This window comes from Natrix helvetica (genome assembly GCF_964273705.1).
Source record: "Natrix helvetica genome assembly, chromosome: 1".
NCBI classification, from domain to species: domain Eukaryota; kingdom Metazoa; phylum Chordata; class Lepidosauria; order Squamata; family Natricidae; genus Natrix; species Natrix helvetica.
This window is the reverse complement of record NC_138548.1, coordinates 192,845,994-192,873,133: the sequence shown is the minus strand read 5'-3', so window position 1 is coordinate 192,873,133 and position 27,140 is coordinate 192,845,994. Positions and strand designations below refer to the sequence as shown.

The window sequence follows — 27,140 nt, the reverse complement described above, 5'->3', positions numbered from 1 at the left end:
GAGCCATGTCACTTACGGGTTGGGAACAAACTAAAGTGTACATCAGATTACTGGAGGGTGGGGGGAGGATTGTGCTTTGATTGGGTAGTGCAGAAGACCCATAAGTTTTTTCTCCGTGGTGCGCTTTATGGGTTAAATTACATTTCCCTTCCCCTTCAGATAATTTGATTGGATACACCTGATCTTTGCTCAGATGGAGCAAAGATTCTCAGATAGCAGAACGCAAGCTGTGCCCTTGCCTCCCACGCAGTGAAATGGTGAAGCAAGAATGAGTTTTGAGAAGGGGAAGGGGAAGAAAGAGTTGAGTAAGATCGATGAAGATTGGGGCTATTCTTCGATTTAAACTCCCAGAACTGCCACCTGACCGTGCCTCATGACAGGGACCGCCCTCGGATCTAGGCGTGAGGAGTGCGTCTGCTGCCAGAGGGGAGTTGGTGGCCGATGCGGTTTTTCCCATCCCGGGAATCTTTCGGCGGCTCTGGGCACGGGACGCTTCCGACGATGGCCCATAGGGACGAGGGGCAGAGGGTTGGCTCGGGGACCCACCGCGCGCCGCCCGATCTCTCGTCCTTCGCCCCTCCCTGTTAATTTCTGCTGCTTCCCAAGAGTTCGGCGGCAGATCGACTCGGAAGTAAGCCGAGGGGCTTACGCGCAAGTGCACGTGCGATCCAATTCGATGGTTCTATGACGTGAATTGGATCGCAGCCGCTTCGCGACTTCCTTTCCCGCTCGGGCTCTCCGGCAACTCAGCCGAGGAGAAGCGGGGGCGGGCGCGTCAGGAAGGGAAAGGAAAGAAACCGACGAAAGACCAACAGAGACGGAGTAGAGCTGAGCCGAGATTCAGCCCCGCCGGGAAAGAATAGTCCTCCTCCCTCCCCCGTCCTAACTCTGCAGTCGCCCACCCGGACGCGCGTGGTTTGAAGGAGAAAGCGAAGGCGCCAGGTGGGTCTCTGCCCCGAAGCAGCTACTTCCTCAGAAGTTGCCCCATTCCCTCACAAAGTTCGGTTAGCTCGATTACTCGGGATCTGCCATCTCGTGGCAGGGGAGCTAACGTAAGAAGAGCCTTGCAAAACGCCTCCCTCGCGACGAGGCGCGCTGGGCTAATAACTTGCAGCGAAAAGTTACTGGTTGTAGTTTAACCTCGCCCTAGCCCAGCCCACCCCGCCGCCAGGCCCCTTGGAAGGTCGGACAGAATCGCCCGAAGACACTCAGAAGCCAGGTTTGCTTTCTTTTCCGAACCCGACATCGCGTTCCTTATTTTTCTACCAAGAGCTACTGACCGGATCCCAGTTAATCATCTCTCCACCTGGAACCAAAGCTCTGGCTTCTGTTTTCCTTGCAGGGGCTAAGAAATTGGATCCAACTTGATCCTGCAGAAGGCAAGCTGACCTGAACAGACGATGCAAAACAATCTTAATCAGGCCCTGCAGCCTTTACAGTGGCAGAGTGAACATAGAGAGGTCAGGGTGACTGTGCGGAGCTCAGCAATTCAATCCACTGCCTTTGCTCCTCCACAAACATTGCTGAGGAAGACCTTGGTGGCCGTGGATGTTGTGTGTTTACTTGTGGGTGAGTGAAGGATGGGGGCTCTGCAATTTCTACATACTAGTACATGACAATTGTTTATCAAGAGACGTTTTGCCACAGAGGGATGAGAAGGAATTAAATAGTCAACTTCTCTCTGCAATAGAGGTGATGGACCAACTTATTTTATGCTCCTACTGCTACCTCCTTACGCATATAACTGGGAATTCTTGCATCTATCATGTTTCTTGTCTGAACCAAAAGGACCTGGGAATCTCCAGCTTCCCAGACTCTGGTATCATTTACTGAATAATTTATTTAATTTACTAATTAATTTATGTGGCAGTCCATTTTATTTCAGGTTTGGATAATTGGGAATCTGGTAATACAGGACCAAACTTATTATCATATGGAAGAATCAGAGTAACCAGTACTGGGTGCTCCAAGTGGGCATACCCATTTGTTATGTCTGCATCAGTCCAAGGCTGTTCTGAGTTGAAACATGCAGCTGAAACCGCTGCTCAGATATTCATTTAATCCTCCACAGAGGACTTTTAGTCCTTAACATCTGCTGTGGAAATTATGTCACTACGAATCATAGTGGTCCATGGCTGGGATGGAGCAGACAGCTCTTGAGCAAAGTCAAGTCTTCTGGAATAGCTTTCTGATAGGGTGTTAAATGTATGACACTCAGTTATCAGGTTCACTTCCACTTTCTTGCTCTGCAAGTGCTCTGCTATAGAGGTTGCTGTTGGAAAAGCAGTAACAGTGAGCGGGTGTCACTTCCTACAAGATATGTGGAGACCACGTGGCAGTATCAGGAGAGATTGCAATGGATGTCACTTTGCCCACTCACCCCTCCAATGGGATAAACATCCAATAAGTAATTGCCTTCTCGCCAACACAGAAACCGCCTATAGAATGGCTCCCTGAGGAGGTCTGTCAGGGAGGCCAGCTGTATATCCATTGGTAAGCATGGCACTTTTAGGAGTACTAAGAACCTTCAGGCACAGGCACCTTTTCCTTTATTCAAGGGGAGATGACCATTTGGAAGTCAGAACAACACATATTTCTGCACATTTGTGCTTCCTGGTTAATGATCTTCTGCTTGCTGGTTAATAATTGTATAGAGATGAGAACAAATTCTTGAGAAGAATGGGCAATCACAGCAAGCAGAACTTTAATTCTGCACTCTATCCAGTGATTCGCTTCTCCCCTAGGCACTTGCCCTCACCTCCTGCTGGACTCTTCATATAGTTAAGCCTAGTTATCAGGGGGGAAAACACCTAGGGAAGAAGTTTGAAAACTTTTTCCACAGGTCGCTCTCAACAAACCTATCCACAAAACCAGGTGGATATTAATAACAAACAAAAACAAACCTGTTGGTAACATCTGATTCTGCCCTGTGGAAGTAAATCTTGGTTATAATATATGACAGAATATCTGGAGAGGTTTTGGGTCAAAACAAAGGGCTACTTGAATCCCATCAGAATTAAGCCTAGGATCTGGGTTGGATGAATTTTTTGGAGCCATTATTGCAGGAGACAGGTCCTTTTAAAAAAAGGAACTGGGCTTTATTTTTCCTTGAAGATATTTTGCTTCTGAAGAAAGCTGCCAAACGACCACCTCCTCTTGAAGTCCAGTTGCCTTTTGAAAAAGCACCTTTGGGGCAACCGTGACCTGGATGACTGAGAATCTCCATAGACTTAAAAAAAAGGGAGCTGCAGACAATAATTTAAGATAACCCACTTTTGCTGATCATGGCAGCAAAGATCAGGTTTCTACTTCTGCTAACCATATGGTACCACTCAAGTCCAGACTCCAGTCAACTCAGTTCAGTCATATTTCTGCCTTCTGATATTTCCTAAGGCTCTACCCACATGCACATGCAAAGTTTATTATTGCCTCCAACCCTAGAGGCTGCTTTTTAAGATGAATGTGGCATTTTCCAGGAAGTTAAATTCTATACCCTTGTACCAGGTTTTGTGCTCACAAACAGCCTCAATTTTATGCTAGATGATTCGGAATAATAAGGAAACTTTCAGACAGAACTGATGAGGAGGAAAAGCTCAGTTTAAATCCAGCCCATCAGTAAATTTTGGCTTTTTCCTTTTTCAGTCACCTTCTGGTAGGGTTTCAGCCATGAGAAGGACAAGAGTGTGCTCGGTACAAAGAGATGTGTTTGGTGCTTGGAGACAGATGTACGACCATCAGAAAGGGCATTCATCAGAATGGCACAAGAGAATTATAGAAATAGAAAGACAGAATCCTAGGGCTGGGTGGGACCTTGGAGGCCTTCTTGTCCAGTCCCCTGCCTAAGGCAGGAGACCTTATTTAAATTCTTATGTCCTCATTCCAGGGGGATATTCCATTTTTGCACTTCAATAAGTTACTTTTTTTTCTTTCCAAACTGGGTTGTACATTTTTGAAAGCTAAAGAGTTGTGTTTCACAACATAAAAGCTGAGGCCAGCTACAGTCCTGATGAGGATGGGGTGTGTGTGTGTGTGTGTGTGTGTGTGTGTGTGTGTGTGTGTGTGGTGTCCTTATGTTACTGAAAACCTTGAAAAAAATTCCTTAGAAAGTGACCTGATTGGTTTCCAAAGAAGTTGTATTTTTATTTTATTTTTTAAGTAAAAAGTTCTGATATGAAAACATAGCCCAAACTGGATGTTCCAAGTTGACATGGAGCCTGTGAAAGCAAAGAGGACAGACAAGAAAGGCAGACTGGAGCAAAGGGAAAGAATTGTTTTCACTGTTTGCTGCTACTGTAGTGATATCAGTATTCACTGACTTCAAGGAAGCTTTAACCTCTTCAAGGCAGTCCCTTTTTAATAATAATCACAAGCAAGTATAGAATGTTGTACAGATAAGGACAACTCCTGTGTTCTCCAACCAGCACACACACCCATGCTAACCACACTTTAAGTAAGGGAAAGATGCTCCAAGCTATCATGGATGCAGCAGGTTGTGAGGCTGCTTTGAAGTATTCAAAGACCTTCAGATCTTTTATCTTGTAATTCTTAGAACAATCTTGTTATCCCCATCATGCAGATAAGGCTAAGAGAAGAAATTGCCTGAGGTCACCTAATGAGTTCCTGGCAGATATGAATTTTTAGTGGCTAGTTGTAGGTTTGGGAGATCAAAGGTATCACTTCAGTTCACAACTGCAGCAGAACAAGCTATAAAGTATGTGACCACATTTGAAATGTGACTCTCTGTTTACAAGTGAAGCAGAAAAAAATGGATGCTAGAAAAATGCCCGTTTTTTCTCCCATAGAATTAGCTGTGAACAGGACCAGGTCTCTGAATGAGAGAACTGCACACTATATAGCCTTATTTTTCAATATAGTTTCATAATTAGGAATTCTATGTGGGAATTCCGGAAGCATTTTAATAAGTATACAAGAAATCTAAACAAGCAGTCTATAGAAGAGAATGTCTGCAGAAATGAAATAAAGGAAGTTAACCGATTCTAGGCATATTTAATCACAGCTTAAAGGGTGATCTGTCTGATTTGTCCCTAGGCAGAGTAGCTATTGTCTTTGTAACAACTTTGAATTAGATATTTGCAGATGAATTTCCTAGAAGACTATACTTGTTCACAAGAGATGGGATATAGACTGTAGAAACTAGTCTTAAGTGCCAATGCTTCTTTAAGAGTCCCCTGTCCCCAATATATAGCCCAGTTTTTGTACTAAAGGTATTCACCATGCTGGTTCTCCTTGTGTAGTTATTAGGAATGGAACCTTCATAAACAGCACAGAGATAGAAAATGATATATTGTCTACCATATGTCAGATGGAAATAGGCACACTGGTTTTAGATTTCATTCAGAAATAGTTCTTATGTGTGGTAAGTATACTGTCAAACTATTAGCATGTGCAAACATTTATTTTAAAAAATTGGAAATTGTTCAGCAATGGTCGCTTTAAAAAAAACCCTACAAGGCAACTGCTGCCATCCAGTATCTGAAATGTCAAGGAACACGTTGAATAAGGAGGATACATTTTTAGCTATTGCTGCTAACCTCTGTGATGGACAGTTGTTCTGTGTCCATTATCAAATAATAAAGCAGGAATTCAACATAATAATGTGTACCATATGATATAATATTTGTAGAAGTTAGTGCAGAATCTTTTTGATATATTCCATTGGTTCTAGAATTTTAATATTTGAAAAGAATATTATAAAATTTCCATCCAGTTTCTTCATAGTTCACAATTTTATAAATGTCTATTAATCCCAGGCAAGTGCATATCTATAGTCAGAGGCAGATAAGATAATGCCTTTGGGACAGCTCTGGGTGAAAGGCAGAATTAAACTTTGTCTATAAAGTAGGTCAGTTTAAAAGTTTGGGTAATCTTTCCTATAACCTGGAATATTAGGAAATTGGGGGTCTTTTCATCCATCATGTTGTATCAATAATCCTTTTTTGACTGTATACAATTTTAGCCTAGCCTTCGATATATGCTAGAGCCAGGTTGTTGGGAAATATGGCCAGAACGTAAGAAGAAAATTTGCACAAAGGTTATCTAGGTGGACTGACATGGATGGCTACTAAGGAGCTGACTTGTTCAAGCCACTACTCCATCTGCAGAATTTGACAGCGATCTGGAAGGAGCAAGGGTTCAGATTGCAGGCAATTTGGCAGGTAAAAAAGTTGGCTCAGTAGTGGTGGGCAGGAAGAGGCATTCAGAAAGTATCTCAGATAAGAATTGGATTGTCCTTCAGATGCTGACCCAGAAGTACTGGTAGCTAGCAAAGCTCAGGTTAACTTGGGACAAAGAGAGTTCAAGTTGTAGGTAGGCAAAATCTGTTCCCAGAAAGGAAGATTCTGGTTTTATCCTCAGCTGGAACTCCAGACTGCTTCTGTTTTGGCAGCTGATCCCAACACAGTTTTATGAGCATCCTCCAGCCTCCCTCCACTGTTTTCCTACTTTCAGTTTTTCATGAACCTTCTCCTCCTTCCCTGAACTCGGAAAACATCACAGTCTGAATCTTGCTCTCCTGGGTGTTGCTGTGACGGGGCCAGACAGGCTGCTGCCTGTTTTCAGAGACCAGGAGTAACACCCTGCCAAATAATGTCAAAAGAGTGTCACTCATGGCTCAGAGCAAGTCCCTCTTTGTCAAGCTGTTGAACTGTTAGGAGATAGTTGCTTTGCAATTGAAGGCTGGTTTCATGCATTGTGCTAAGCCACAAATTGTTTCTATCATGGTTTGTTGAGGAAGCTAGAATCTGTCTTGCAAAGAAGCAAAACAGTCATGGCTTGTTTTGCTTACTTTTTTTACTTCTAGTGAGTCTATTAAAGGAGAGCAAAACCCACAAACAAGCAAACCATGTCCCCCATCTGCTTTGTTCTGAGCAGAAAATGTAATACATTGTGCCTTATATTAATGTGTGAATCCAACCAGTTCTTCAAACGGGGACCTTCAACCTGGTGTAACTGCTTGGCCAGTCTCACTGTTTGCTAGGGCTGCACCTGGGCAGTTGGCCAAGAGAGGCAATGGGAATACCTCAGGGCGCCAAGAGAAGTGGATATTAATAGCTCCTTCCAAGTGCCAGTGAAGATCTACATGCATGGCAGCACTGGGGCACCATATAAGGTGAGCTTGGAGGGAGGGGGAGATGATTGCAAGAGATGACTATTGTGGAAACCTGGAAAAGTTATTGTGAGCTAGCAAACAAGACCTTCAGAAAATTAGAAAAGGGCATAGGAGGAAAATTTGGATGCTTGGGAATATGTAGCTTCTTAGAAATACATATCAAATAAAATAGGAAGATTGAAAAGACACATATTGGCATAACTGAAACATGTGAAACAAGCTTTTGTATGACCTCAAAGGATCTAGGGCTGTTATTAGCGTCGCCCCAGATAATCAACATGTCATCCCTGAAACCCTACTGCTAGCTATTCCACCTCACTCAGCAGCTGGGGAAGGGGCTAGATTCCATTGCATTTCAATGAAGGAATATGCTCAGGAGCTCTCAAGGGGGTAGGGCAGGCCTTGTCTATTAAATCTTGTGATAAAACCATACATTTGGGAAACTGTCTCCCAAGTTCAAGTCTAGAGGCAGTTCTGCACTACCGTTGTCCTGTGCTGATGCCAGCTGAACTGTAAGCTAATTTGAAGAAATTCTATGCAGGTTGGGACAATTCAGCAGCAACTTGCCAGGAATTCAGATTGGACTGCTTGGCTGCTATGCACACTCTCTCCCCAGACAGTTCCCCTGTTGCTGTGCCCTCCCAGCTTCCCATGCCAGGAAAGCCATTGCCAATTGCTTTATTTTCCTTGGAGGGGGAGGGGAAAAGCAAACAAAAGCTGCAAGAAATGCAAGAAAGAAACTATTATTTTACCAAATCACTGTATAGGTGTGCTTTCTGATACTTTAACTTTGAAAATAGTTTTTCAAAAATTTATATAATTAAAGAAGCAAAAAGTTATTTCGAAAATGGGGGAAAGGAAGTTACCCTTATGAGAGTAGCATGCAGATCCAAAATGGTGCCCCCGCATTCCTGCCACTACACACAACAACCAATAAAAATGCAAGGGCTTGCTTAGAAGAAATGAAAGTGGACCAAGCAATCTGGACCTCATCAGTCCAACAGGCACAAGCCAGAAAAAAACCATGTTTAATGTGTAACACCAGAAACACCAAGAGGAGTTGTATTTGAAGATGATGTCATCTTTTTCTACCCTCCAGAAATGGTGGGCGGACAGGTGGCCTATGGTTATAACCGGACAACATGGCTGTACAAATGCTGTATGCCCTTGTGGCTGCCTCACATGCCCTGCCTTTGCTGTTCTTCCAATTCTCCTTGCTGAAATAGCAACACAGTGGTTTAGAACAATAAGTTTCAATCTTGGTGACTTTAAGATGTGTGGATTTCAACTCGCAAATTTCCCAACCAGCATGACTGGCTGGAAAATTCTAGGAATTGAAGACTAAACATCATAAAGTTGCCAGGGTTGAGAAATGCTAGCTTAGAAGCTATTGCTATATATGCATCCATTGCACTGAAAGCCAATGGTATAGGTAGAGGATGATCCTGTTCTACTTACGTGACTGGTGGCAGCATAAGAGAGTTTGATCTGCTGCCTCCAAATAAGAATTTCTCCATGTGCCTAGCCCCATGTTGGAACCATCTTGAGCCATGTTGAGAGTCTAGGAATAGCCCTAATTTATCTGGAGAACCCAAAGTTGGGGAAATATCATTTTCATTTTTTAAAAAAAACCCTGTTAATGTGTTGATTATCCAAAATGCAATGTTTTTCCTTATTATATTGAGGTATAAGTCCAATCCATTACAAAAATGTCAAGATTATCCAGACTCTGAACTATACAATCCTTTTAAAGTGTGGTTCAGTGATTAGAGAAATGTGTTCTTAGCAACATTAGACAAGATAGTATGACTCCAAATACCCAATAGGAGCAGCAATTGTCAAATGATGCGTTTCAGCTCCTGTTAGTATTGGGGGGGGGGAATGAGCAGTCGGTTTGGGGGTGGCTGCTTTATATGCCCAGGCTTCCAAAATCCTACTCTGATTGCTAAATGTGGTAGAGTCGTATAGAAATTGATCTCGGGTGTGGCAGCTAGCATATCCCTCAGACTGGGATGGAGATTCTTTGTGCCAAAAGCCCAGAGGTGGGATAAGTGACATCCATTCCAAGGTTCCTGAGCAGAAAGAGCCACAAGGCACCTTGGCTCAAGCCTCAAGGTTTATCTGCTTGGTTTCATATTCCACTTCCTTCTGTGTGGCAAGCAGAATTCAACAGCCCTTCCCAGGGAATCTGATGACAGTTGAAAGAAGAACCAGGGAGGGGGGAATGGAGGCCGAGGTGGTAGCAGCAGCTGGTTCTCTGTGGCCATTTCAGTTCAGAGATGTTGCAGTGGCTTTGAGGAACATAATCCTTCTCTCTTCGGCTCTACCCATTCCCGTTGCTGATGCTGAGGAACCTTCATAATGTTAAGCACATTTTTCCTGTCCTCCCCATTTCTCTTCATCCAAATCCCCCTGACAAGAATGTCATAAGATCATTCTCAAGGTAGCTGCTGGTAAAAGAGAAGCCTTGCATGATAAATTCTATGCTCTATGACAGCATTTCTCAACCTTGGCAAATTGCAAGGTATGTGGACTTTAACTCCCAGAATTCTGGGAGTTAAAGTCCACACATCTTCCAAGTCCCCAAGGTTGAGAAGCACAAGTCTGCTCTATGAGAAGGGTGTCTTCAAGAGTGAAAAAAAGCTTCTTCTCATAGAAGTGTACTAATAGGCAATTAATTATAAAATAAAAGTACTGGTTAGTTTAACATTTCATGAGGATTGTTTATGCATAGCATGTTGGGCAAGCCTTATTTGACAAATCATGATTTTTTTAAAAAAATGGCTTAGTACACGGTGTGAACCAGGACAAAGACTATAAAACCACCATCCTTTCAGTGGCAAATTTTCCTTCTATAATTCTTATTTCTTTCCCTGTGGTTTCGGTTAGCTTCCCACCTACCTAATTTCGTTTTCGATGCATCCAACCACTCGTTTGTTCCTTTTTAAAAAATGTGATTTGGAATTGTGGGTAGGCTTCTTGGTAATATTATGGCTGCACTCAGACAATACACTTAATTAGATTACTAAATAAGGCCATTTTATTGGTTTGTACATACAATCCCTTAAATCATGTTCAAGATTCAGTGCCAATAGAAAGCTAATCAAAGAGAAAACAAAGTGCAGCATGCTAGGCTTGTATCTGACCTAGCTAACCTGAACATAACCAGTGGATGTTAACCAATGGGCATCAATTAGAGCTACTTTTTCCCACAAGTGTAACCCATTCCTCAAACTCACTTTGTTTTTGTTCAGCATTGAACTTGAAAGCAAAAAGATTTTGGCGAATGAGGCAGAGATGCATTCACCACTTTGTTTAGTTATCTGCAAGTGAGGAAAAACATGTGAGACCTAGAGAGACAAATTACAACTACAATGTGGTTGGTTTGATTTGGTCTTACATACCATGTAAATCCAGTCACTGTGGTTCAACAAACCACAACTTCAATTTCATTCCCTCACTCTAATAATAATAGCCTACCTTATGTACACTTAATTACTGAGATGAAAAGTGCATTTGCATTTTATGATAGTGAGCCACAGACGTATTGCTCCCTTTTTTCCAATGAAGCCCAGGAAAAAAAATCAGAAGTTTTGCTTTTCTTAAACTATGGTTTGCCTTACCATCTCATCCCAGATAAACTGTTGTTAGTCTTAAGCTGTGGTTGGTTGAAATAAACCATGGTAAAATGTATACATTGAGAGTTGTCTCAGATTAATATCAGATGACATCTTTAGTAAATCAAAACTGTATTTTTTAAATTCCTTTGCAATTGGATTCATGGAGGGAGGAGAATTTAAGTTGCAGAAGTGCTTGTCCTCAAATCTAATCCAGGTTTAAATAGTAGATGGGTCTCAACAGAAGGAATAGGACAGAAATGAGTAAACTACAATGTAACATATATAGAGAGACTTACTTTAACGTTCCAAAGGAAAATCCTGCATGAGCAGGGTATTGGACTAGAAGTCGTCCAAGGTCCTTTCTCAGTCTGCTATGCTTATTCTGTATTCTAAAACTCGTATATGTATTATTTATTAGCAAAAAGTCCATAATGGCTACAGGTGCTGCATACTTGGGAGGAAGATCCTGTGAGTTGCAAGAACATTGTTGGATATATTTCCTATCCATGTAGACACTGTCTCAGTGTGTATTCCCCCCCCCCCCCCCCGCACGGCAGCATTTTGCATTTCTCAGAGCAAGGGATACATGCTGGCTGTTTTTTTCTACAGGAGGAATTTAACCTAGACAGGGACTATATCTCTCTGCTTACTGGGGATCAGCCTGGCCCCCGAGAACTAGGCCAGTTTTGTATTTATATGGATCTATGTTTTATTCTTGTCATAAGAAAATATACTTTAATAAAACGTAAGGACTAGAATTGCCCTCAATACATGACAGTTAATATTAATACTTCTGGAAGGCACCAAGCTGGGAAAGTACACGTGTTGTGTTCTTTTTCCCTTTGTGAGGAGTCCTTGCTGCTCTCTGAGCTTGGTTGTTTTCTTGCAGATGTTTTATTACTAAGCTAGATATCATCATCAGTCCTAGTAAGTTAACAGTAAGTGGCCTGACCAAAGAACCCTACAAGACAACTCTCATCCTCACTGAGGGCAAGCCACTAGAATTTAAATTGAGGGCAAGCTCCACACCTTACTAGCATTGATGATGTTAGCTAGTTTCGTATTCTATGTTTACAGCATTGTTTACATTTTCCTATACATTGCTTTGTGATGTTTATATGATATGATTAGAGATTATTAACATTGTATTAGTTACTGGCGTGTAGAGAAAGGAAAGGGAAAATATATCAATGTTAATTATCATTAAGGATTCAATATTACAAGAATAAAATTATTTGGTTTTTTCCCATCCAAATGTAAAAATAACACTAAAGAAGAACTGCAACTCATATCAAATTATCAAATAGATGCTAATGGTTTCAGTCTTAAGCTAATTACTTAATATTCAAATCTCCATTGAATTGTTACTCTGTTGTGTGTGTGTGTGTTTTGCTGATAAAAGAAAAAAAGATAAAGCAAATTTAAAATTAAAATACTTAATAAGTAACAAAGAAAATAAAAATAAAAAATTTGTCCTGTTTCTGTAGTCTCCGTCCCATTCTTCATCTGTGAATTCGGCCTCGTTTCTCCAGTGCATCGTGGCTTCTTCTGCAATGACAGTAGCATCAGCTACCCCCTGAAGCATCCTGAGACCATCACCGACACAGTGCTCATTTCAGCAGGCACCCTGATCTCCTTCCTAGCAGTGAGTCAGGAGGGAGGCAAGGGGGAAGGAATGCTAGGCTCATGACTACGGAATTCCCATAGCCAAATGATCAAAGAATGAACTGTGTAATTGGACGCATTTCCTTCACCAAGATCTAAGCATAATGGCATCTGGAGGTTTTCAAGAAAGATTGGACAGCCATATGTCTGGAATAGTATAGGGTCTCCTGCTTGAGCAAGAGGTTGGACTAAAAGACGTCCAAGGTCCCTTCCAACCCTATTATTCTATGTTCTCTGATCTAAGGGTCTTTATGCTCTCTACTTTTTTCATTAAGGATGCGTCCCCATTTTCTCTTTCACAGTGCATATCCCATATCCCATTATTTAAGAAACATTTATCCTATCGCTACTCCCAAATTTCAGAATTGCTTATAGACCAACATCTCTATTCTTTCTTGCAGATCACTGTAGGCGAAATCTTCCATGTGCATCATCTGCCTCACAGATTACGCTCTACAATCTCCAATCCTTATGTGGCCGCCCTCTATAAAGAAATTGGGGCCTTCCTTTTCGGCTGCTGCGTGGGTCAGTCACTCACGAACATGGCAAAAGTTGCTGTAGGTCGCCTCCGTCCACATTTTCTGGCTGTCTGTCAACCGAATTTCACTCACATTGTCTGCTCTGCTGGATACCTGGAGGACTATGTTTGCACTGGTAGCCGCTCTAAGGAAAAGGAGGCCAGGTATGTATTATGACAGTCTCTTGATGCCCAGCCCCGCAATGGCATATTGACAATGATTCACAGGAAAGTGATAGTGCGTAGATATTTTTTATTCCTGTTATTTCACATGCATCATAGCCAAATTGCTTATGAAAAAGGGCCGAATCTTTGTTTCCTGTTTTCCTTCTGATGCTGCATGCAGCAACTTGCCTTGATCTGATGGCCTCCAACTAAGTTAGTTTACAACCCAGGCAGTGGGACACACTAGCCAGAAAAGATAAGAATTGTGCAAGTCTAGCTCAAAGGTGTGTAAAGTGAGAGCAACCTGCAGGTCCGAAGTACCTTTTAGTAAGCCCTAGAGCCACCAAAAAGTTCCCCAACAGAAACAAAAAAATCTATTAATGTGTGCAATGGAATGAACTGCAGACTCAAACGCTTCTAAAAAGCATGACTATCGGCCACAAAAATGTGTCCATGATTGATCTGCACTGTGAAGGAGAACAAATAGGCTCCAACTTCCAAAGAGATGTCAAGAAGTCGTCTAACTGTAGGCATCAGTGCTGGGTATGAACCTGAATTCAACTTACTCGCTTCTGCCACTCAGGTTGCAGGTTCATCTCTCAAGTTGGATTAGGTATGGAGGGTCCCATTAGCTTTTATCATTTTATCACAGACTATAACATGGAAATCTCAAAATTGAGAAAGTGAAGCCAATATATTAGGGTACATCTCTAAACCAAAGAAAGAAAACAATTTTGGTGTAATAAATAGGAGTTTGGGGTTTTTTTTTAAAAAAAAAGCTTGCTCACAAGGAACATTAGAAGTGAAATAGGCACCCACTTTCTTGCCCCAATGGCAAGTTTTGTTCAATCAGACTACTGAATTGAATGGACAATCTCAAGGAGTGGCAAAATGTTTGTCCATGCCCATGGAGAAGGATGTAAGTGGTATCCCTTGCAAGAGACACAAATCAGAGGAAATAGATAGAAAAAACCTTGGATTTCCCATTCTGCCATACTCAGTCCTGCAAGCTCCACCCAGCAGGGTATAAGGCAATTCTTATGCCATCCAAGGCTTGCATTATCTTTGGGGAGTAGGAAATCTCTTTTTTCTTTTGTTTTACCATTATATGTTTCTCCTGACATCCAACCTACTCCTCTGTCATTTCCATTCATCTCTTCTGGTTCTTTCTGGCGAAACACTCCAGCAAATGTGTTTCATCTAAGATCTGGAGAGTATCTGGACTGAGGAGATATAAATTGGAACGAGAGGAGCAGTTAATCCAGCCAGAACTAGAGGAAATGGTGGGGAGATTTATGCACTTCAGTCTGTCATTATCCCAGTCTCAAAGGAATAATGCATTTATTGTATTGCAGTCTTATTATTAGCTTGACCCAAAAGCTACAGTCAAAGCTGATCTCAGCCTTCACTGGGTATCAAGCCTTTCAAGGCTGACAAACTCAAGAATCTCTTGGATTTCTGGAAAAAGCCTTTATTGCTAGAGGGGTAATGTATCAAATTTTCAGAGGTCTATCAAATCACTTCTCTAGATCAACTTAAACCTAGCATAATTAAGATGGAGTTACTCTGAGAATCTCTCTCTCATATTTCCCCTTTCTCTGTATGTTCCCAGGGACTGTTAAACATTCCAACACACTAAAGCTATCCTATCTGGACTACAGAAATCTGAATAGCCACTAAATGGCAGCCAAGAGAACTTTCTGAAGTCTTTGCTGTGTAATCAAATAATCTTTTTTTTTCTGTATAATCAAATTAATCTGTTCTCCAAACATTCAGCCCAATGAAAATTTATGGGCATGTAAATCTCCCTAAAATAATGGATTTTAATGAAATAGTTAACTACGTTGAGTCCTGGGGTACTTATGATTAATGTTGGTGGGATTGGAGCCTTTCAGGATAGCCATAAAACCATGAAAAGGATATCATAAGAAAATGGTTTAGTGTAGTCAGAGTAAGGTTATGTAATGATCAAATGTCATTTGTGGCTGGAGCCAACCTATATATAGGTATACCTACCTAAGCAGTACATATTATCTTCAGGGAAATATCTTATTTTCTCTTCCAGAAAATCCTTTTACTCTGGCCATGCCTCCTTTGCCATGTATACCACGATGTACTTAGTGGTAAGTTCCCCTCTTCAGGTTCATAGACGTAATGTTTGGGAAGAGAGCAGATCATCGCCACACTACATGAACCACAGGGGGGAGGGAAGTATGGAGGCAGCAGCCCTATGTGGTAGCTGCTTAAGCATAACCCAGTGGAGGAACAGCCTTATGACACAGGTGCAAGGTGTTCTCTTCAAAATTATTAATTAAAACAAACACCCTGTGCAAAATGCAGTTGGAAGATATATCATATGAAGAGTTTGCTTTATGGGGTAATCTCCGCAGAGCTTGTTTAGTTTTTGCCTATGTGAATGGCAGCCTTCATAGCAACACAACCCTTCTAGATACAGAAATTTCTAGAGACTAGTCGGAAAAGAATGTTTGGTGCTGAGTTAGCAGGCATCCTGAAGTGTGTTTTTGTCTGCCCTCTTCTTGCTTCAGATTCTGATTTTAGTTTCTGAACTTTCGCTGTCTAAATACATTGAAAGGATATTTTCATTGTTCTTCCAGAGAAGGGAGATAGGTATTCTATGCTTTTTTAAAATAATTGTTATTAAAAAAAATAATACAGAATAAAAATTAACAAGAACGAATATTTAAAATGAAGGAGAAATGAAAGAAGAAAAGAGCAGAAACAATGGTGCAGTAATGAAAAAAGAATTATAAAGAATGATCTGATACAAAACATAAAATAACCTCTTACTCTGTGTTTACAGCATTATTTACATTTTTGTATATTTTTTTTATTCTAACCTTCAATACCATATAACATTTTTTCCTATTTCCCATAAATAAAGGGTATCCAATCATCATTAAATTTAGACATTTAAATTTAAAGCAGTCAGTTTGGCCATCTCAACAAATTACATCATCTTCACCATCCATTCCTTCATTGTTGGTAAAATCGAACCTTTCCTCCTTTATGCATATAATAATCTTGTTTCCATCATTATATATAAAACAACGGTCTAATTTTTTCCCCAGCTGCTTATCCTTCTATCCCAAAATAAAAGTCTCTGGCTTTAATTGTATATGAGTCTTTAAAATCTTGTGTATTATTAGATGTAATTGAGTCCAAAATCTTAGCCATTCACCAAGCATGATAAAATGTCCCTCTTGTTAATTACATTTCCAGCATAAGTTTAAAGAGCTTGGAGATGGGTTTTCTAGAGCAGGGGTCCCCAAACTCTGGTCCATGGACCAGGACTGGTCCGCAGCCCATTGGGAACTGAATTGCACAAGCTGTGGGTGAGCCTACAAAGCTCCATTTCTGCAAGCAGCAGTTACACATGCAAAACCATCCCCTCTCCCCTGCAGACCACTGCTGTGCTGCCGGTCTGTGGAGCCGGAAAGGTTGGGGTTCCAGATGACCACTGAGCCCTTGTCTTGAGGCAGATCTTTCCACAAACTTCCTTGATTTTAATATTCATTGTCTCCTCCCAAAAAACTTTGGAATTGAAATTTGGATGGAAAGCTAGGCATGCAGAACTTAATACTCCTCTCAAATTGCCATTTCCATTATGGAGAAAAACTATCTGATTTATTGTATGAATTTGCATTATAAATGGAGAAGGGGTTAAACATAATATGAAACAAAACAGCAGTACTATAGATTTATTTGAGTTCGGCCCATTTAAGTGAGCCCAGCCATTTGTAGTGAATTCATGTTCAAGTTGAAATGTAAGTTGTTTGTAGAAATTGCAGAGGAAATGGACCAGACTGTGAGCATGAGACCTTTTTTCTAAAACTGAGAAAGGGCCTCTCTCCTCACAAAGAAACAGATTCAGATTCTAAGCCCTTCATCTGGAGTGAGTGGCAAAGAGGGATGCCTCATCTCTGCTATTGGAAAAGAATCTTCCCGATAGGTCCAGCATACACTTTTCTGAAATCTGTTACTGTCACTGTTGTCATCCTAAGCAGAGGATCTACAAAATGTAGCACACTTACAGTATGTAAGAAAGAGGGCAAGTGAGGACAAGTGTCTACTACTCTCTCTCTATTCACCTCACATCAGAAGTGGGTTGCTGCTGTTTCGGCCCAGATCAGACAAACTGGTAGTAGCAACGGCAGGAGATTCCGCCTACCTGCCCGGACACTTCTGTGCATGTGCAGAGCCATTGCGCGCATGCACGAGCGTGCCCAAACCAGTAGTGAAAAGATTAGCAACCCACCTCTGCCTCACATCTGTGTTGCATAAGACACGGAGTTATGAACAACTAATTTTCAGCCCAATATGAAATCTGGAAAATTTTTCAATTCTGCATAAATTGTCTAACTTTGTTTTAAAAAATGTTGCCATTAATCGTTTTTACAGCTGGAAAATATAAAGGTGAAAAGTGTTAAAGCTGTTGCTCTCATCCCTGCTTTCCTTTCTCATAATTGAAAGATTTCTAATTGCCCACATAAGGCATCAATTGGTTAATCTATTGTCCTAAGCAAAAAGCTCCATTTATTTGCCTTTCCATGCTGAATCTATCCAGCCCCTTCCTTTAATTCTCCAATTTCTCTGGAGTATTGCTCTGAGATTCCTGGATCATTATCATTGCTTCTGCCAGAGTGCAGATTTAAACAGATTGAAAACTCACTTTCTGTGAGTTACTGTTTGCTTTATAATCTGTTTCCACTGCTTGTTCCCCAGCTCTACCTGCAGGCCCGATTCACCTGGCGAGGCGCTCGACTGCTACGCCCACTGGTCCAATTTGTGTTATTCATGCTAGCCCTATACACGGGACTGACTCGCATTTCAGACTATCGGCACCATCCATCTGATGTGATTGTGGGACTGCTGCAAGGAGCACTTGTAGCCTATTGGGTGGTAAGTTACAACCTGTGTTTGTCAGTCTGCCTGACCCTCTTTTGCCTCTCTGCCTGCATTTCCGAGAGTGAGAAGGAATTAGTTGATTAATATGTGACATTAGTACCTGGGAAAAATCCTAGAAAATATAATCAAGCAGCAGGTTTGCAAGCACCTAGAAACTAGCAAAGCTATTACTAGAAGCCAACAGGAGTGTATTAAAACAGATTATACCAGAAAAAACTTATTGCCCTCTTTGACAAAGTGATTAAATTAGTGGATCTTGGAATAATGTGAACATAGTTTACCTAGACTTCATTAAGGTATTTGGCAAAGTAGACCACAACTTACTCCTTGGTAAGGTAGACACCATCGCCACCAGATGGATTTGCAAATGGTTGACTGAGGCTAAACTGTATGTTAGTTGCAGGAACTAAGTATGTCTAGTCCAACAAAAGAAGGATTAGAAATAACATGATAGCAGTCTTCCAATATTTGAGGAGCTGTCATAGAGAGGAGGGGGATAGCCTGTTCTCCAAACACCTCAAGGATAGGACAAGAAGTAATAGGTGAAAGATTATATAAGAGAGATCCAACCTGAAACTAAGGAGAAATTTCCTGACAGTGAGAACAATCACTCAGTGGAATGACTTGCCTCCAGAGGTTGTAGGTGTTCCTTCATTGGAGGTTTTCAAAAAGATGTTTGACAACCATTTGTCCTGAATGGTATAGAGTTGTGATGGCAAACCTGTGGCACGCATGCCACAAGTGTGTATCGGCCAGCTGATTTTTGGCCTTCCGGAGGGCCAGGGGAAGCCATTTTCTCCCTAGGCTTCAGGAAAGCCTCTGTAGCCTGGGGAGGGCGAAAACTCCCCCCCCCCTGCATAGGTGTGTGTGTCATGCATGTATGACAGGGGGTCGGACACACATGTGCAGCTGGGTGGGGTGAACTACATTGTGGGTGTGGGCACGCACATGCACAATATCTCACGCGCACACACAATTTTGGCATGCGTTTACAAAAAGTTTCTCCATCATTGGTATAGAGTCTCCTGCTCAAGTGGAGGGTTGGGCTAGAAGACCTCGCCGGCCTCTTCCAATCCTGTTATTCTATGTTCTTGCTGTCATGGAGGAGGAGAGTGATCTAAAATGAATTAAAGTGTGTTCTCTAGAAAGTCCTGTTTATTAGAATTTTTTCATCTTATAGTTCTCAGACGTCCCCATCGAGCATGAGTCTTTCGGGAGCTGAATTTCATTTGTGTGGTGGACACCAATCCAACTCTAAAAGGCTGGTTGACCTATTCCTCCCTTAACATAAACTCTGGGCTTGTTTGCCCAACATGTTTAATGCGGGTGGGAGCTGCGGGGAAGCATGTCTTGCACACAGCTAGGCCTAATCAGCATTGGATTTAAAAGATTTAGTTTTTAAGCATTTTTTAGGTCTTATGTCAGCTTTGATATCCAGACTGAGGGCTGCTGAGAGGCCTCTGATTTGGCTGTTGAAACAAATTGTAAAATAATCCCCCATCCCCAGTGGTGGGATTCAGCCAGTTCACACCTATTCAGGAGAACCGGTTGATAACTTTCTAAGTGGTTCAGAGAACCGATTGTTGGAAGAAATCTCCTTTTGTTTTTTTTCCACTTTACAGGGCTAATCCTGTAAGGAAGGCAGGAAGGAAACATTCTAGTTGTCAGCGTTCCAAATATCATGCAGAATTAAATCAAAGTCCAAGGCAAAGTTATCCTTAAAACTCCAATTTAATAAGACAGACATGTTGGCATTGTGCTATGAAATTCCAAATCTGATTTGCTCCCTGGGATTCCACCCAGTTGAAAGTTCATGATCTTATCCCCACACCCATAATCCATCACATGGTCCAATCTTCTTCTTCCACGCTGGCATCTACACCCCTCTGCTTCCGGTCAGGTGTCAAGGTGCGGAGACAAAAGATGACCTTGAGCTTCTAGAAAGAATGACAACAACACATTCCACAAATCTACTCCTTTCTGTTCTCCCCTTCCAACTACTACACTAATGAAACAGCATAGGAAAATAATAGAAAGTGTGACAATTCAGTGCTGCTGTGGACCGCGTCGTTGTATGCCACTTCGGCAAAGGGTAGCAAGTCCGACCAGTTTTCTTGCTGATAGTCCACAAAACACCGGATGTATTGTTCCGCCACCGCATTGGCACTCTTTGCTGCGCAGTTCATGCTGGGATGAACTTCTGAGCTCAGTTCTTGTGTGGACCCAATGGATCTCAGGACCTCTCTCCAGAACCTGGCTGTGAACTAGACTCCGTGGTCTGAAATGATCCTCTTGGGTCGTGCAGGCGATAAATGTGTTTCACAAACATTTTCGCTAATTTCTTTGCAGACGGCAATCCTGAGCATGCAATGAAGTGCGCCTGCTTGGAAAACAAATCAATAACTGTCCAGATTACTCTGTTCCCACTGCTGTCTGGGAGTTCCACGATGAAGTCCATTGTGACCTCTTCCCATGGCCGGTTAGGGCTCTCTGCTGCAGGTGTTGCAGGTTCTGGGCTCTTGGATTCAATCATCAATGGCTGGCCCTTTTCCTCCTCCGAGGCCTCCCCCTTGGTAGGACTCTTTGTCACCTTAAGTTGGGGATCCTCTTCCAGAGGTCGTTTGGACTTTTCCTTCTCCGAGGCCTCCCCCTTGGTAGGACTCTTTGTCACTTTAAGTTGGGGATCCTCCTCCAGAGGTTGTTTGCCCTTTTCCTTCTCCGAGGCCTCTCCCTTGGTAGGACTCTTCATCACCTTAAGTTGGGGATCCTCTTCCAGAGGTAGTTGGCCCAGATGACTTTTCTGTGGTAGCATCTGGGGTCTTCTCTTTACCGCCGTGGTGGTTTGTGCACACGTTTGTGGCATTGAGGCTGGAGCTAAGCACTCTGATGCTCTGTGGCCAAGTTGACAGCAACATTGGCATTTTATTGGCCCCCGCGAGGAAAGGAACCTAGTTACATCTCTAAACTTCGGAACCATCTCATCACATTGGACTGCTATCCATCTTGCAGCTTCCCCCTTGGTAAACCCTTCTTCCATTGTGGAGATTGCTTCTCTGTAGGAAAGTGGGGTAAGAACCTGTTGGGGCATTGCAGGGGAGACTGGAACCGGTGGGGAGGTCAATCCCTCGGTTGGCCACTGCCCAGTTTTCTGCCATGGTGCCATCTGCTGAGGGAGGGCAGGTGCCCACTGGCATCCCTCCCATCCATGACCTGGGGTTAAGACCCATCCCGGGGGTTCCTGATTCACAGGTTTCAGTTCAACCAACGATGGGTGGCTAGGGGGGTTTATGTGCCAAGGACCCCTCTGCTGGCTTGGAGGAGTTTGGGGCCAAGTAGGTGCCCTCTGCTGGCTTGGAGGATTTTCCGATGCTGATGGCCACAGATTTGCCCACTGGAATCTTTTACATCCATGCCCTGGGAAGAAAGCCCAATTTGGTGGTGCTTCATTCGCAAGCTGCAGCCCAATTTGCGGTGGCTGGCAAGTGAAAGATGCTGGCCAAATCTCTTCTTGCTTTCTGGGTTGAATTTCCCATTTTAATAGGGAATCTGTCTTCAACTCAGTTGCAGGGTAATATGTCATTTCATTTATCGCTGTTTGGAAGGAGTAATTATCTCCACTCCAGTTTTTTTTCCAAGCCTTGCTTCCAAGCTGGGGGGAAGGAGGGGGAGCATGCACTCACATTTAGTTGTCCGAAATGGTCCGGGAAGCCCATCAGAGATGACTGCGTGGGGATGGCTGGAATCTCCATTCATCAGATCTTCTGGCCATCCTCTAGTCGTGTGGAGAATAAGCTTTCCAGTGCCCACCATTCCATCCCCCTCAGGCTGTGCCTCTTGCTAGATGCAATAAATCTTGAAGCAGAAATTCCTTTCCCTTTGAAGATTTGCAGAGAAGTGTCTCATCTCAGCTTCTTATCTCCAAAAGCTTACTCATAATTGTTCACTGATATTTTACGCTCACCGGGTCAGTCAGCGTTGGAAATTCAGCACCCTTCTCCAGCCCCCCCCCCCGTGTGAGGGGGGGGTTGCTGGTGATTTATTTTAAAGGGAGATTTGGGAAAATAATGGAAAGTGTGGCAGGCCAAAGATCCTAAAAGGAACATAACTACAGGCCTGACACTAGTGTTGTTTCTAGCCTAATCTTTATTGATCTGCTCACAGAAACTGCCTCTCCGGTTAACCCTTATTACATTGTAACAGCTAAGGCGAAGTGCCCATTGACCTGAGTGACCTTGAGTTGGCCATGCCCACCCAGTCACATGACCACTGAGCCCCACCTACCCAGATGGTCATTAGGGCAGAGAACCGGTTGGTAATTGTTTGAATCCCACCACTGCCCATCCAAAGGAGACTTCTGTAGAAATGGTGTATTATAATTCACACACAAAGAAAAGTTTTTTGTCAAACAATGTTCACAGTCAAACAAAAGAAAAGGCAGGGAGCGACAGTGTTCCAGCCACTTTTGCAGCAACTGTGATGATGGTGAAAATTGGTCATTCCTATTTGACTAAATATTGTTGACTGTCTCACTGGAAGAGAAGAAGTGCCCAGGTGAGCCGTATTGGGCAGTAGGGGCCCTGTATGGTGATGATACTTAAGAACAACTTCCCTTAACTTCAACTGGGGCTATTGCCAAAATAAAGCATGAGATAAGGGCTTCCTTTCGGAAGCTAAAAGAAGAGCAGGGCGAGACAGGGTGGGTCAGGATAAGAAACTAGGAAATAATAGGCCAGGATGGTTTTGGTATAATGGAAAGTATCGCCAGTGGCGGATTAAGGTGCCCTAATCACTGACAAATCTTGGTGCCCCTGCTTTGTGCATACTGTACAAATTTTCATTGGTTTTTTCTTCTTTCTCAACTCTGTGGTGCCCCCTTTGGGCCTGGTGTCCTAAGCATGTGCTAAGTCTGCTTAATGGTAATACACCACTGGGTAGAGCCCAACTGATCTGAAAGTGAACAGATGGGGAAAGCTGATCTCTAACCTCTATTGTTTTATGTTCTTATATGCAAAGACTGGCTTTACTTATTTTAATTCTATACTAAATTCTGTACTGTTCTAATTCTATTCAATCCAAGCTAAAATGAATTTTTGCAGATTGTACAAGTTAAGTAAGTGTTATAATTTCCTTCTTATTTTGCATGTTCTATTTTTCTAGAGAATCCAAGTGTTCTAGGATATTAAGATCAGAAACCCAGGATTAACTCTCAATTTGTCTATGAAGCTATCTGGAAGAATTGGGCCCAATCCCTTTTTTCCCCATCCTAATTCATCTTCCAGTGGAGGCATGCATTTGGTGGAAGAAAGACATATAAGAAAATCTTACCCGTAGTCAAGGGTGTGCCTCTACAATAAAATAAAGGAGAACAGCATATTAGTGATAATAAAAAACAATATTGAAAATAGAGAACCAAATATATTAATCTTTCTTTATTATATATATATAATAAAGATATATATGTATGTATGTATGTATGTATGTATGTATGTATGTATGTATGTATGTATATGTATGTGTGTGTGTGTGTATCTATATCTATCTATCTATCTATCTATCTATCTATCTATCTATCTACAGTATCTATCTATCTATCTATCTATCTATCTATCTATCATCTATCTATCTATCTATCTATTTTCAAGCATAAATCTGGTGCGCCTTGAGCATTTTCAACCAAACTTGGTACACAGATGACACCCTCTAGAAACAAATACTGAGGGGGGAGACACCCCTGGTGTGGGGGTGGGGTGTTGCAGCATAACTCTGGGACGCCTTGAGCAATATCAACCAAACCTGGTACACAGATGACTTACCCTCTGAAAACAAATATTGGGGGAGGTAAGACACCCCTGGTGTGTATGTGTCTGTGTCTTTGTGTGTGTGTGTGTGTGTGTGTGTGTGTGTGTGTGTGTTCCAGCATAACTCTGGAGTGCCAATTGTAGACAGGGCAGGAAAGAGAAGCACATGGGAGTGGGAAGAGAGAGGGCAGGGATGATGGGCATGGGAGTAGGGGGAAGGAAAGCCCTTCTCAATGGTCTCTGTCAGACAAATGCTTCAATGTCTATAAATACCCAGGTAATGCCAGGTTATCAGCTAGTGCCTTATATAAATAAATGGTGCAACCACACCTAGAATATCTGGGAAGTTCAGAGGAGGGCACCTAAATTGATTAAGGGGATGGAGCAGTTTCCCTATGAGCAAAGGTTGCAAGTATTTGTGGCCTTTTAATCTAGCAAGGAAGGAACTAGGAGGGGACAAGATTGGAGTTTAAAGGATTATGCATGGTTTGGAAAAAGAGGACAGGAGATTTCCCCATACTAGAATGAGATGTCACCCAATTAAACTGAATCCTGAAAGATTTGTGGCAGATAAATGCAGGGGAATTACATTACATGTATTTAAACTTTGATATTCACTACAAAATGCGGTGCTGACTACCAGTTTGGCTAGCTTCAAAAAAGGGTTGGACCAGTCAATGGGGATCAATGGCTATTAGGCTCCAAAGCTGTGGGGTTGCCTCTGATGGCCATCTGCTGGGAGACTGGTGGGCTTGTTTCTGCAGGTGGTTGGCTGCTGTGAGAAAAGGCTGCTGGCCGATCCAACAGGACACTGCTTATGCTCTTAAGTACACAAACCTATTTGATCAAGCAAGCTTGAAATTGTTTCAGGTAAGGCTATTGGTATTTGGGTTACAAATATCTGGATGACCACAAAACTATAGCAAAGATTCTCCAAGAATTCTAAGCTTTTCCTGCAATCTTAATAGTTGCTGGATGTTTGCAGCCCAGATACGGCAACTCCTAATTTGCAGTTGAACTGATTCTTCAACTAATTGCCGTTCATGTGTTAGTTCTGCTCTCATTGGAAAGCCCACAGGGATGCTTCTGGTTTGCAGGGTTGTGCAACAGATAGTCCTTATTTTGAACCAGCTAATAAATACTTTTACGCACTAAATACATAATTACATGCTGATTGGGCAACTATATAGTGCAGCAAAGGCTCATCCGGTTTGGTATCCTGTTTCAAAGGTCAGACATCTGTCTGGTGTTTCTAGACACTCACAAGCTCAGCTCAAAGGCCACTGACCTATGTTCCCGTTTGCCCAACAGTGGATTCTCAGTGTGAAGGTTTCATTTGGCTATAGTGTCATAGAAAATTGCTATTGATGGGCCTGCTATTGTCTTTCCTCACTTTTCAAGCTGTCGGTGCTAGTGAACATTGTGGCAGTGAATCTTTAGCTATTAAATATAAGGGAAAACAAGGTTCTTCTGCCTGTCCTAGTTGTAGTACCAATAGCATTATTTGAATATAATCTGCATGAGGTCTGCTCTAAACTTTGTGAGAGGGGGACTGAATATTTAACCTATAGCAGATAGGTATCATTTCATAAAATTTGATCAAGCTCCCTCTTTTATTATCCATTTCCCCTCTGGCTCAAATATCCCTCAATGCCTTCACTGTCCTTTGTAAGAGAGGTGCTCCAATTCTTTAATTCTTTCACTTGCCCTTTTTCATTAGCCTTTTCCTGCTTTTTAAAACCCATAAGGATTCTGTTGCTGTGATGTGGAGGAAATTGATGAAGGTTAGCTCAGTTAGAAGGAACTGGTCTGGGAAGTGAGCAAAGACACAGGGCTTAGCACAAGCTGCCAGGAAACACACACCCTTGTAAGTATTGTCTGTAGACAGCCTGGAGGAACTCATTCCATTTCCTAGCCAGGTTGTGTGATTCCAGCCCCTCCCCTCTGCCTCCAGCACAACAAAGGGAGCATAAGGCTGAGATGTGCTGAAATTCAGTAAATTATGTATATTTTAGGAAGACACAAACTGAAAGCAAATTTATGGGAATTTGAAATTCATAACATTTTGACCAGTGTCTTCTATTTCTGATATTAATAGTCTAGCCAGTAAATCAGAAAATGGATATATTTAATAACTGTATCTGAAAATTGGAAAGGGCCAATTTGGCCAAAGATTTAAACTGTAGACTCAGTGCATAATAGTAGAGTTGGATGTTGTCTCTTAACTGACCTTCTTAGTAGTAACTGTTCAAAGTGTTTGGCTCACTTATGCCATTTTTCTCATATTTTCCTTTGCAGGCTTTCTATATTTCCAGCATGTTTCACTGCAAGCAGCAGCCTCATCCTGTGCCCTCAAGCATCTTGGACAGCCCCAGCTCAGACCATCAGACGGATTGCTAGGAAAGACTCAAAGATAGGCAGAGACTACTTCTGTTTTGTTAGTTCCAGAACCTCAACCAACTGAGCCACTGGCTAGACATTCACTGCTAAACAAACTGCATTGGCACAGTGGCATAGTCACAGCCAGTTTGGGGCTCCTTGGAAGTATTTGATCACTGTTGTATCAACAGCCACTGCCTCATCAATTGCTGGAAGCACCAGGAGGAACAGCAAGTGGTGCACTGACGATCTCCCCTTCCTCTGAGTGTTGTAGGGCAGCCTTGTTTTCATTGGGATGGGAAAAAATTAGATCACTCTACACTTCTTGAGCCTCTCTCCTACTGGAAAACACCATGCCCACATCGCTGCTCCTGTTGGGCTTTCCTTCAGAACACAAAAATCCACTTTTTACAAACCGGTATTATTCAGGAAGACTCGCCCTTCCTCTTCACTGATATTGAGATGATCTCATCCCTGAAGTATTATGCAGTCAGATGATGTTGCTTGGAGTAGGATGACAACTCTGGAATATTTAGTACCTGTTGTTTTTGTGGGGCATTTCTACTGCTTTGAAAGTCAATTGAGTGTCTTGCAGAAATGTACTACTATAGAGAAGGAATTAATCACAATTTTGAAAGTATTGGATGGGAAGAAACCTAGCCATTCTAGGCATCTTCCAATTATGTTGGGATAGCATCTCTTAACTGTGTGGCCAAATTTAAAAAATTCAAGGCGTTACAGATCTCATCTACCTCATGATTGCAAAACAAACTGGTATAGAAAAAGTCATGAAAGACCTGATGAGACCTTCCTCTCTTCTAAACCTGATCTCTTCCACCCCTTATAATGTGAAAGGTGTTTTTGTAATAAATGGTACTGAGAATCACATAATTTAATGGTTGCAACTGGTTAAAAGAGTTTATAAGCCTGAAATAACCTTT

General features: G+C 42.2%; 1 protein-coding gene across 3 annotated transcripts; it reads left to right on the top strand.

Annotated features, from left to right (window-relative positions):
- The first annotated feature begins 203 nt into the window (after positions 1–203).
- LOC309385187 (phospholipid phosphatase 3-like) lies at positions 204–27,140 on the top strand. Of its 3 annotated transcripts, none has more exons than XM_081939334.1 (7): positions 208–942; positions 1,343–1,569; positions 12,237–12,394; positions 12,816–13,096; positions 15,162–15,219; positions 17,840–18,016; positions 26,119–27,140. In XM_081939334.1, exons 2-7 carry the CDS (start codon positions 1,401–1,403, stop codon positions 26,218–26,220), a joined length of 945 nt encoding a protein of 314 aa, XP_081795460.1. In that variant the 5' UTR covers positions 208–942; positions 1,343–1,400; the 3' UTR covers positions 26,221–27,140. The 3 variants fall into 3 exon arrangements, with proteins under 3 accessions (XP_081795462.1, XP_081795460.1, XP_081795461.1); XM_081939335.1 differs by having other exon boundaries at positions 208–1,219; XM_081939336.1 differs by lacking the exon at positions 26,119–27,140 and adding an exon at positions 23,180–23,380 and having other exon boundaries at positions 204–1,569.